At 44.3% G+C, this 12,025-nt stretch overlaps 1 protein-coding gene across 15 annotated transcripts in view; it reads left to right on the top strand.

The window, feature by feature from the left end:
• Positions 1–12,025, top strand: part of KMT2C (lysine methyltransferase 2C) — a 294,475-nt gene that overhangs the window by 266,447 nt on the left and 16,003 nt on the right. For 11 of the 15 annotated variants that reach the window (XR_009520703.1, XM_060021158.1, XM_060021157.1 and 8 more), the window contains 7 exons: positions 334–2,055; positions 6,449–6,661; positions 7,355–7,519; positions 8,963–9,104; positions 9,240–9,387; positions 10,901–11,079; positions 11,167–11,303. Coding sequence is in view for 14 of the 15 variants with exons in the window: in XM_060021158.1 (XP_059877141.1) it covers positions 334–2,055; positions 6,449–6,661; positions 7,355–7,519; positions 8,963–9,104; positions 9,240–9,387; positions 10,901–11,079; positions 11,167–11,303 (2,706 nt within the window). In the remaining variant the exon portion in view is untranslated. The remainder of the gene's footprint in view (positions 1–333; positions 2,056–6,448; positions 6,662–7,354; positions 7,520–8,962; positions 9,105–9,239; positions 9,388–10,900; positions 11,080–11,166; positions 11,304–12,025) is intronic. The other 4 variants (XM_060021170.1, XM_060021162.1, XM_060021167.1 and 1 more) reach the window with 4 other exon arrangements.

The raw sequence follows: 12,025 nt of genomic DNA, 5'->3' as shown, positions 1-12,025 counted from the left end.
TGTTTATGGTTTTATTTTTATATGTAGCTTAGTTTATGACTCAGAGAAAGATTTTCTTAAATATTTATTTCAGAAAAATGTTTTTCAAATTTGTTTTTGGTATTTCATATTTAGAAACATGCTATTATTGAAAAGCTTGGCAGTTTTAGTTGATCAGTCCTTCCTTTCTTTTTTTTTCCCCTTGGTGATTTCTGCCATTGCCTAAGCAAGATATTTTTGCCTCTGCCTGATCTAACTGCGTTCTCTATAACCTCCACCATAATCGTCAGCCAGTGTTTTTATTTGATACCCGTAGCACATATAAACGAGTAAGATTTAATTTTGCTCTTCCAGATTCGTAAACAACAGAAAGAGCATGCCGAGTTGATTGAAGATTACCGGATCAAGCAGCAGCAGCAGCAGCAGCAGTGCGCCATGGCCCCGCCCACCGTGATGCCAGGTGTCCAGCCCCCACTGCCCCTGGTGCCAGGTGCCGCCCCGCCCCCCATGAGCCAGCCCAGCTTCCCCCTGGCGCCACTGCAGCTACAGCACCAGCAGCACACCGCGGTCATTCCCGGCCACACGAGCCCTGCGGGAACGCCCAGTTTGCCCAGTTTCCCTGGGTGGCAGCCTCCCGGTGCTCCTTCCCGCCCCACCCTCAACCCTCCTAGGATTCAGCCTCCAGTGGCCCAGTTACCAATAAAAACTTGCCCCCCAGCCCCAGGGGCAGTGTCAAATGCAAATCCACAGAGTGGGCCGCCGCCACGGGTGGAATTCGATGACAACAACCCCTTCAGTGAAAGTTTTCAAGAACGGGAACGTAAGGAACGTTTACGAGAACAGCAGGAGAGACAACGAATCCAGCTCATGCAAGAAGTAGATAGACAGAGAGCTTTGCAGCAGAGGATGGAAATGGAGCAGCACGGCATGATGGGCTCAGAGCTAAGCAGCAGGACACCTGTGTCCCAGATTCCATTCTACGCTTCTGACCTGCCTTGTGATTTTACGCAACCCCCAAGACCCCTTCAGCAGCCTCCGCAGCCGCAGCAGCAGGCGGGGCCGGTTTTACAGCAGCAGAACCTACAGCAAGGGTCTATTAATTCACCGCCCACCCCGAATTTCATGCAAACCAGTGAGCGAAGGCACATGGGACCTCCCTCGTTTGTTCCTGACTCACCGTCAATTCCTGGTGGAAGCCCAAATTTCCATTCTGTGAAGCCGGTACATGGAGGTGTTCCTGGGGCCAGCTTCCAGCAGTCCCCGGTGAGGCCTCCTTTTACACCCGCTTTACCTGTGGCACCTCCAGTGGCTAATAGCAGTCTCCCCTGTGGCCAAGACCCGGCTGTAAGCCGTGGACAGAGTTACCCAGGATCAGCCCCATCTCTCATTCAGCTGTATTCTGACATAATCCCGGAAGAGAAAGGTAAAAAGAAGAGAACAAGAAAGAAGAAGAAAGACGACGATGCGGAATCTACCAAGGCACCTTCTACTCCCCATTCGGATGTAACTGCTCCACCAACCCCGGGTGTCTCGGAAGCTGCCTCTGCTCCCGCAGTGAACACACCCGGCGAGCTCCCTCAGCAAGGAGAACCCGAGGCGGCGGAACCGGGCGGCCTATCACCTCCTGACCCGGCAGCGGGCCCGCTGCGCACAGAGCCAGAGAACGAACTGCCCAGCGGTGACTTCGCACGAGGGACCCCAGGTCAACAGACCTGTGCGAGTTCAGAGGTGGATAAGCGCCCCATCGACGCGCCTGCCCCCACTGGGGAGATGAAACTGGAGTCAGCTGAGCCGGAGCAGCGCCCAGGCCCAGATGGGCCTGAACTGGAGGAGCGCCCTGGGGATCGGGCCAAAGAAAGTGCTGTGGCCGGCGCTGCCTGCCCGGGGCAGAGTCCTCCCCGACCTGCCGGCGCTCCTGCTGCCAAGGGAGATTCAGGCAATGAGCTTCTGAAGCACCTGCTGAAAAATAAAAAAGCATCTTCCCTTTTAAATCAAAAACCGGAAGGGAGTTTTTGTTCAGAAGACGACGGTACGAAGGATAACAAACTGGTTGAGAGGCAGAATCCAGCCGACGTGGTAAGTGTGGCTCAGGAGAACAACTTGCTTTTTTCCCCTTTTATTTTAAATTATGGTTACAACAGATTAGTGCCAACTGCTGTATTGATTTCAACGCTATCTTTTATAACCTTTTTACTCTGGAGTAAAAAGCCGCAGACCTCATGTTTTGGTTTATACCTGTAAACTATATCAGGTAATAATTTGTTTACTGTATCTTTCAAAAATCAGAGAGCTGTAGGGTCATGCGTTTCATACGTAACATATTCCTGTCAGCTGATTATCACCACATTGAGTTGATCTAACTAAAACAAAGAAGTAAACATCTACATGTCCTAACTGCAAATAGAGTGCAGTTTCCATTAACCTCTTTGAAATATAGAAAATAGCTCACGCACCCTGTTAATACCCTTGGGGACTCTCAGGAATAACCCATATTGGGAATCTATTCTGTTGCAAAGTATTAATACTTTATAGAAACACAGTTTTACAGGTAGATGCTATTTTATCTTTGTGGTTTTCCATGTGTCGATATTTTGCCCTTTTTAAGTTTTTAAGTGTTAGACTTCTTTTTTTTTTTTTGGCTGCGTTGGGTCTTCGCCGCTGCACGCGGGCTTTCTCTAGTTGCAGCGAGCGGGGGCCACTCTTCGTTGCAGTGCGCGGGCCTCTCCTGTTGCGGAGCACGGGCTCTAGGCGCACAGGCTTCAGTAGTTGTGGCATGCGGGCTCAGTAGTTGTGGCGCGCGGGCTTAGTTGCTCTGCAGCACGTGGGATCTTCTAGGACCAGGGATCGAACCCGTGTCCCCTGCATTGGCAGGCGGATTCTCAACCACTGTGCCACCAGGGAAGTCCCCTTTTTAAGTTATAGAACATTGGATTTGCTTTTGTTTTTTCATTTGATGAAGAACTTTGTTGTAAATATACCTTTACAAGATTCGATCCCCTGCATTTCAGTGAACTTCCTTGACATATTTCCCAAACTGAAGTTTTCTAGGTTGTAGGAATTGGTTAACTTGTTTTATCTTTCAAATGCTACACTACCTTGGCTATTGTGTTCATAAAGCTTTCCCTATAGTGCTTCTCAAATTAGATTTTAAATTTTTCATTTTTTTAATTGAATGAGGTGGAGTGCTATATTTAGTTGTCCAAATTTGCAGTTTTAAGATTGTTAGTGAAGCCATTTGTTTAGCAAGTATTGGTTTACTCTTTGTTTTCTCTTATTTGTCTGATTCGGTAGAGGTTGAGTGGTAACCCCATAGAGTCATGTAATTTTTGTAAATTTTGGTGGTGGTAACTTTTTCAGTCATATTTGTCATCAGCAAATAGGCCTGATCTCTAGCTACTTTGTCCATTGCATCCTCTGCCCCTAGGAATACCAGGCTACTTGCAGTCCCTGAGTGTCTTTCTGATTTTACCCTTCCATATATGGCCATATGCTGCTGTTTCTGCCCTTTTTTGTTTTTTTTTTATATCTGGCCAATATCTGTATCTTTTAAGACTCACTTCTGGAATCGTCTTCGCCAGATACCTTACTCAGCTCAGCCAGTCTCAAATAAGTGGATGCCCGTGTGCTTACATAGCAGTTTCTCTAGTACCACTGAGCATAGACGGCTCCTTGAAGGGTGTAGACGGCGTCCTGAGCACCTTTCTGTCTCTATGCCTTTTCTATCTCAATACCACATAGTTGGTACTCGGTGGAGTGAAGTTAGGTCCTAATACTAGTGATTATATATAAAAAAATATTTATATTGGGTGTTATGATAGAAAAAGGGATGAGATCAATTAGTATATGTATAAATGTTTGGACTATGTCACATGTTCTCATATCCATCTGGGAGGGCAGCAAGGGGCGGAGGCCCTGGATTACTAGGGGTGATGCCTTCTTAACCACATTCTAGGGGTTACGCTGTGCTCAGCGCTTGCCCTGGGGTATGGCAGGCACAATTATTATTCCCGTTTTACAAATGATGAAATTCATTTACTTTCTAGTCACACTTAAGGCAGAATTGTTGTGGCAGTGGCTGGACAGGCCCAGTTTGTCCTCCGTGCTGAGGACATGTGTTTTCTCACACATAAGCTGGCATTAGTTGTAGTGTAGGGGTAAAGCCTTGGGAGGCTTTGAGAGCTCGCATCGCTCAGCTTGCGTCAAATCCACGTTCCGTCTCTTTCCAGCGTGCAGCCTGGGCAGGGCAGGCTTTCTGAGCCTCAGTTTCCTCATCTGTAAAACAGGATTAATAATGCTCCCTGTTACTGGGTTGCCACAGGGATTAAAGGAATTAGGGTACACCTTGTGCTTGTGATATTAATAAAAGGTGGTGCATACCCATGACTACCAGTGACATATCTAGGAATCTGGCAAGAGGAACGTAAAATTCTAATATGTGCAAAGGTGTGACCACATGAATAGCTAATGAATGACTTTATCTTTACTAATAGATAAAAATGAGAGAAAACAACCTAAATCCACTAGTGTAGTTATTGATTGGATTATTGTTTCTGTATATATCTGAATATACAGATTTTTTGCAGCCATTAAAATTTGTTACGTATGAAAGTTTAATGTCACGGGGAACAAACCACGTCAAGTTTAAAAGGCAACCACCAGAATAAAAGAATACTGAGTGTGATTCATTGTGTGTTTAGCAAAATACATGTAGGCATAGATAAAAGATCGAAAACAAATACATTAAAATGTGAACTATTCCTGTCTCGGGCAAACTTTTGGATGATTTTTAATCTTTTGTGTTCTTCTGTAATTGAAAGTATTCTTCGAACTGTAGTAATAGCTGCTTTTTAGGGAAGTTGTGAGGATTGGAGAAGTCTGTTCAGCACTTACAGTGCCTGACCCAGCTGCACACCTAAGAAGCGGTTGCATTGTTCTTCTCTTATAAGCTGGTAAGACGTGCTTGGGCCTTGCTCTGTGCTACTCACACTGCAGTCCTTGAGGACTGGCGGCATCGGCCTTACCTGGGAGCTTTTCAGGAAGCAGGATATTGTGCCCCCAGCACAGGCGTACCAGTCAGAAGGTGCTTTTTAACAAGATCGCAGGTGATTCGCATTCATATGGACATGAGAGGCACAGCTCTAGGCCAGGGTTCTCTGAACTTTAATGTGTCAGAATCACCTGGAGGGCTTGTTAAAGGTTTGGATTCAGTAGGTCTGGGGTGGGACCAGAGAATGTGCATTTCTAACCATCCTAGGTGGTGCTCATTCTGCCGCTCTGGGGACCACCCTTTGAGAACCATCGATCTAGCCCTGGGATGGGCACTGTGTTCCTGCTTCCATATCCCCTCTTTTTTGTATGAGCCAGGAATGGTTTCTACACTTTTTAATGGTAGAAGAAAATCTGAAACAGAGTAGTGTTTCACAACATGTGAAAATTATATGAAATTCAAGGTTCAGTGTCCATGAATTTAAAACATCTTATTAGACCATAGCCTAGCTCATTAGTTTATTATGACTTGTCTGTGGTTGATTTTGCTGTACCAGGGCAGAGAATTGGGTAGCTGTATTTACTCTTTGGCCTTTTACAGAACAGTTTTGCCATCCATGCTCTAAGTCATTTAGATATATATAAATGGAAACTATGATCTGCAAACCCTCAAAGAGTCAATGCAGAGCACGTTAAAATAAGTTTAGCAACTATGGTTGCCTATAGCAAAGTATAGCTGTCAAGTTTAGAAATAATGGCCCCTAAAAATAGTCCCATATTTTTAAGTATTGATAGTACTACCCTTAAAAACCTCTTCAAGGACTGGTTTGTTCTTAGCCATAGAGACAAAAGCAAAGAATAGGCTTATTTGCTATCATATAGGTCTTCTTTCATTGACTTTAAGTATGTAGCAGTTATTATTCAGTCAGATGTATGACCGTGAACGAATCTGAATGAACAATGTTGTTTGTTTTTAGTGATCTCTGAGGCTAGCTGTTCCTCTCAACTGAGATGCATAGGCTGTGAAACTTTTCTGGAGCTTAGCAGTGGTGCCCGCATACCTTGTATTTCACCCATTCCTAAGGGGAGCCCAGATAAGGCCCCAAGACCACCATGCAGAGACCGCCACAGCCATCTGGCTAAGAGCACCCCTTCCTCCACAGTTGCCAGTGGGCAGGAGTAAGGAGCTCCGGGCTGTCACTGGCACGAGTATGGGCAGGCCTGAGGAGTAATGCTTCCTCTGAAAGGGAGAAGAGCCACACTTAAGAGTTCTGCTCTCTCCTCAAGCTTTGCAGCTTACTGATTTCCATACTTGAGATGCTGTTTTCAGAAAACAGGCCATCTGGTGCCGCCCATTTTCCCTCCGTCACTTCGGGCGCCCATGCTAGGAACATTGTGTCTTAGGATGGGACTGGACGAGCAGGAGCTGGAATTCAAGCGTGTGGATAGTTCACTTATTTCTTAACCTTTCCAATTACATTAGCAAACTTTGGGGGCTCAAGTGCAAGGTGGTTTTGGATGTGGCAACAGCCAGTTGCCAAAAACAGATGGAGGAAGTGAAACCAAGAAACAGCGAAGCAAAAGGACTCAGAGGACCGGAGAGAAGGCAGCACCTCGGTCGAAGAAAAGGAAAAAGGAAGAAGAGGAGAAACAAGCGATGTTCTCTACCACCGACACCTTTACCCACCTGAAGCAGGTGAGTCTTTCGGAGCAGCCCCTTTAAAAATTCAAGGAAGTGAGACATCAGAAGCTTTTTCAACCCTGTTAAAGTGAAATTTTCCCAAAAGTAGAGAGTTAAGGGGTAAAAGACATCTCAACAAGCAACCTAATAGGTTTCCTATGTGCGAGCAAACTTGCACCTTATCCTACTGGCACCCCAAAATTTTAGTAAAATAGATGGATTGGTTGGCGCTGGTCAAGATTTACTTATATTCAAAGGGAGCAGCCTCAGCACCAAGAAAAATTCCGTCCACGTTACTTGTGACTCCGGATGCAAAGAAACACAGGCGTTGGTCTCTCCCCCTAGTAGAGTGCATTCTTACACCTTTGTGGCTGTTACAGAAGGTGGGAGACAGCTGCTGAAGAGTGCCGTTGGGGGCACGTAGCCTCAGTTCAGCCCTGATTCTTGCTGAGCGAAGATAAGGAAGGTGTTTTTCTTGTTAGAAGCCTGGCAGCATCCCTTTAAGACAGTTGAGAATAAGGCTCATTTTTAAGTATATCTCAAAGATTCCGTAGTCTCTCTCACTTATTCCAGCATTTTGATACTTGAATTTTTTAAGTCTTATTTTTCTCAAGCCTTATTTGACTAAGTTGCCTTGGGTCTTAGAAAAATTGAGAGACACTTGTTTTGTTTATCGTGTACATTACTCTTAAATGTGTTTTTCAATAGCAGCTCTCTCTGCTCCCTCTAATGGAACCAGTCATTGGAGTGAACTTTGCCCACTTTCTTCCTTACGGCAGTGGCCAGTTTAATAGTGGGAATCGACTTCTAGGAACTTTTGGCAGTGCTACCCTTGAAGGGGTTTCGGATTACTATTCTCAGTTGATCTACAAGGTATGTTTCTTTGCCAAGGTGTTACCTTGCTTCCTCTTTGGATGCCATATCAGAATTGGTAGAGCTTGTCTTGTTTTTCCATCTAGTTTACATCTATCTAATCTTCCAAGTTCCATTTACACTCTAGTTCAACTAAAAGGTTAAAATTTTACCAGGTAAAGTGTTTCCAATATGAACATTTGAAATGTTTGTATAGGTCAGAATACAAATTGTGAAAAACATCCATTGTATATTTCTGCGGTAGGTAAATACGTATTTTCTTATAATCTTTATTAACTCTTAAGATGACTCCAAATTCAGAGTAAATAGAGTAAAAAATGTAGTTAGGAATTTACCCTGAAAAATACAATGAAAAAACCTAAAAACTTACTTTGTCTAATAATTTAGGTACTAATTGCACCTGTGCATTAGTTCTTAGGCTACAAAAATAATATCAAACTGAACCAAGTTTATCTTTTGGTAATATTTTTTTAACAAAGTTTTATGATAGGCTCATTAGATACTCTTTACTTCACATCTGACTTGTGTTAAGTGATCTTTTTTGCAAAAATATTTGAGAGTATCATCATTTTTTCTGAGGGCTTCTCTTCTTTAGTATTAAAATCATTCTCTTGTGACATTCCATTTATTATCGTTGTTGGCTTTTCTCTTCAGTTAGAACCTCTCCCAAGTCTTGTAAATGCCTTCTCTTCTGATGCAAGCTGTTCTCCACGCAACTTCATCATCTTCAGAAATCCTAGATCTTTGCAAGATTTGTAATTTTACCTTGCACTTGATTTGCATGGAATTATTGGTAGATTCCAACAGTCCCTGAGAGACTAGTCAATGAATCAATGACAAATTGGTGACAGATGTTAAGCAGGGAGAGATGTTTGGGGGGAACTACATTTGTTAAAGTTCAGTCCATTTAGTCGTTATTGCTACTCCTTTTGCTTCTTTCTGAGATTTTAGACAATCCAGATTCTAATGTCTAAGATACAAGCTGCAGTTATGGATTAGGGTCTTAAATTCTCAAGTTTTTGATAGAACTGGGGCATATCTTAATTTAATAAAGGAGTTTTTTGAGAACTCTCTACAATTTATTGGTCGAATTTTAAAGCTGTCCTTCACTGGCTTTAACAGTGAAACTTGAAAAGAGTTGTATAGAATCAAATCAGGCACAGTATAAATTTGCTTCTTAATTTCAAAGCTAAGTACTCAAGCTGGGGAAAGTGAGCCAGTGGGTGGTATGTGCAGAGGATGATGGGTATTTGTTCCACTGAAATGCCTCCTGGCCTGTACATTTCTTTTTCTTCTTGGTGTGCATTTTAGGAATGAAGGTGCCTCTGATTACATTTCTGTACCTTGCCTCCCTGTGCTGAAAATTCACAGAACTAAGTTTTAGCAAGGTCATGGCATATTTGCTCAGTAGCATATAATTTAAAATTTTTTGGTCTCCTGCAGCAGAATAATTTAAGTAATCCTCCAACACCCCCTGCCTCTCTTCCTCCTACACCACCTCCTATGGCTTGTCCGAAGATGGCAAATGGTTTTGCAACAACTGAAGAACTTGCTGGAAAAGCTGGAGTATTAGTGAGCCATGAAGGTAGGATGCCAAGCTTCCAAGTCTTGTACCTTTGAGGAGTTTGCTGGCTGTGCGTGGTGAAGTGGCAGTCGGATTGTAAAGTTTACCCGTTACCAGTTTTGACTGATTTATGGTTTTGTGTTTTTGCTCTTCCAGTTACCAAAAGCCTAGGACCTAAACCATTTCACCTGCCGTTCAGACCACACGATGACTTGTTGGCCAGAGCGATTGCTCAAGGCCCAAAGACAGTGGACGTTCCTGCTTCACTCCCAACACCGCCTCATAATAACCAGGAGGAATTAAGGTAGAAGTTCCTTTTTCTCAAGTATTTCTTTAGTTATTTCATTTATTTAAAAACGTCTTATGTGTTTGTATATAGCATAATGTCTGTAGGAAAAGCATGTAAAAACACTTAAAAGGTGAAATTTGGTGAATAATTTTCTTCAGAATTTAAAGTTTATAAAACATTCTTACTATTAAAAAGAATTCACTTGTGCACTTTAGAAATCTCATATGATATAGGAGGTTCAACAAGTAATAATAATCGAATAGACATTAAGGCATTGGGACTCTCCATGCAAAATATTTCAAAGATCATTGCCCTTTATAAGCTGTTAATGTGATTTACTGGGTTTATTGATGTTTGCAGATGTCAGGATAAAAGAGCAGCAGTCACAGAGCAGAGCATGCTTTTGTGGAAGAGAATTTAAGGGCTGTCCTGTCCACAGTTTGTAACTCCTTTGTCAGTTCTTTAGCCCCAGGATTCTGTTGAGGGAAAATCAGCTTCTCCTAGTAGATGGTCACAACCCAGCCAGTTAGATCCAGGGGAGGTTCTTATATATATAGCTCATCAAATTATTCTCTCTTCTTGGAAAATCTGCTAACCACCCTCTCTTTGATAAGACGCCATTGGACTAAGACCCTTTACTGTATAAATGAGAAGACTGCGGACCACGGGGAAGTGACTTGTCCAAAGTTAGAACCCAGCTCTTTGTTTCTCCTGGACCTTACCGCTAGATTCGTGCCGGAGTTGTCACTCGGGGGCAGCTGCGGGAGGCGGCCTCCCGGGTGTGCGTGTCGGGGCCGCCCGCTCCGGGGTCTCACAGGGACCCCTTGGAAGCCTCTCTCGGGTCTCCTGTTAATGCTGCTTCTCACAGCCTTCCTTCAGCCTGACGGCGTCTCCTCTGGGGTGGGGGGGTGTGAGACCCCAGGTTCTCGAGCTGCCGTGCAACGTTTAGCCCAAGACCACCCTCGCCCTACAGCCCCATTTGCCTTTGTAACCTTTAGCTTCTTGGACTAGACCAGTCTCTTCCTTTTTTCACTTCACTTTGTCAGTTAGGAAAAATGAAGGCCTGTGAAGCCATAATGGCCAGTTTTTTTCCGTCTTGCCGCTGTAAGTAAACAGCAGCCACAGGAGAGTCTGTGCACGCGTGCCTGGGTGTGTGGTGGACTGCTCTTTCCTTTTTCAGCCACAGGAGTGTTCCCTAGTCTCAGTGATCTGGAGCTTTGCAAAGGTGTGAGTATCCATTCTTTCTATGCTGTGTTATAATCTGAACGTCTTCCTCCTTTGGCAGGTCTTTAAACTTGGATGCTAAAGCTTTAGTCAGAAGGAAACATACCATTTAAATTACTTTATAGTTAAACATATTTCTTATTTTTTTTCCCAAGAGATTTCCTGTTTGGCCCTGAACTGAATCTTTGGCTTCTCAGGTTATTGTCACTGTCCAAAGGTCACACACGTAGACAGGGCTGGGCTGGTGCGGGAAGCCCCCAGTGGCGGCCTTGCGCCTGCTGATGTGTATTTATTCTGCTCCCAGGACACAGGACCATGGGGGTGACCGGGACACCCCTGACAGTGTTGTGCCCTCGTCCTCTCCTGAGAGTGTGGTCGGCATGGAAGTGAGCAGATACCCAGACCTGTCCCTGGTCAAAGAGGAGCCTCCGGAGCCCGTGCCATCCCCCATCATTCCGATCCTCCCGAGCGGCACCGGGAAAGGTAGGGGGCGCAGTGCAGTGCGGGGGGCTGGCTGAAAGGAATGTTTAGAAAAGCTGTTAACACTCAACTCATCCTTCCTTTTTTAAGGGCTGGAATCTAGAAGGAATGACATCAAAACTGAGCCGGGCACTTTGTTTTTCACGTCACCTTTTGGTGCATCCCAAAATGGTCCCCGATCGGGTCTCATATCTGTGGCAATCACTCTGCATCCTACAGCTGCTGAGGTAAAGATGGACTGGCTGTTGGACGTTCTAGAATATTACCCGTTCCTAAAGGGGTGTCAGGTGGCTCACAGTGACACGTACAGCTGGGTCATCGCGGATAAAGGTTAAAGTTAGGGCTTGACTTAGCAGTCCCTTCAGACGTCTACGCTGCTGTGAGTACTGGAAATTGATCTCGGCCTCAGTCAAGACAGAAAGGGCAAATTGAAGTCAGATCTCATTGTTTTACTAAAGAATGTATAATGGTAAGAACTCTTCAGAGAGTTGATAACTATTTACACGTAGAAAATTAAGCAGTGAAGAGCTTTGTCAACGTGAAAGTTTTCCAGAAGCACTATGTTCAGGAAGCAGCTGCTCATATCAAACCCTAGTACACGGCTGAGGGTTTTTTCAAACTCTTAATTCTTGATGATGTTTCGTTGGCAACCATACTCATAGCCTGTTGACAGGGCGTTTTGGTCATCAGCAGAACATAGCAGTGGTGTGTTCTTGTGGACTGAGTCAGACTTCTGCCCAGAGCGGGGGGGTGTCCACTTGAAGGAAGCTTCTGACCAGCTGTAAAAACCATGACAAGGTTTAGCTCATTCCTTGAATTAAAATGTCTAAGATAGTTTAACATTCTCTCAAATATTTAACATTAATTGGAATCCCTGTGTGAGGATTTCTGTATGTGGAAGCTTTGTTTGGCTATTGGCCCATTAAAACCCTTCTTACCCACCGAGGCT

The sequence above is a fragment of the Delphinus delphis genome, chromosome 9, assembly GCF_949987515.2.
Source record: "Delphinus delphis chromosome 9, mDelDel1.2, whole genome shotgun sequence".
Classification (NCBI taxonomy): domain Eukaryota; kingdom Metazoa; phylum Chordata; class Mammalia; order Artiodactyla; family Delphinidae; genus Delphinus; species Delphinus delphis.
This window is presented reverse-complemented; position numbering and strand designations above follow the sequence as displayed.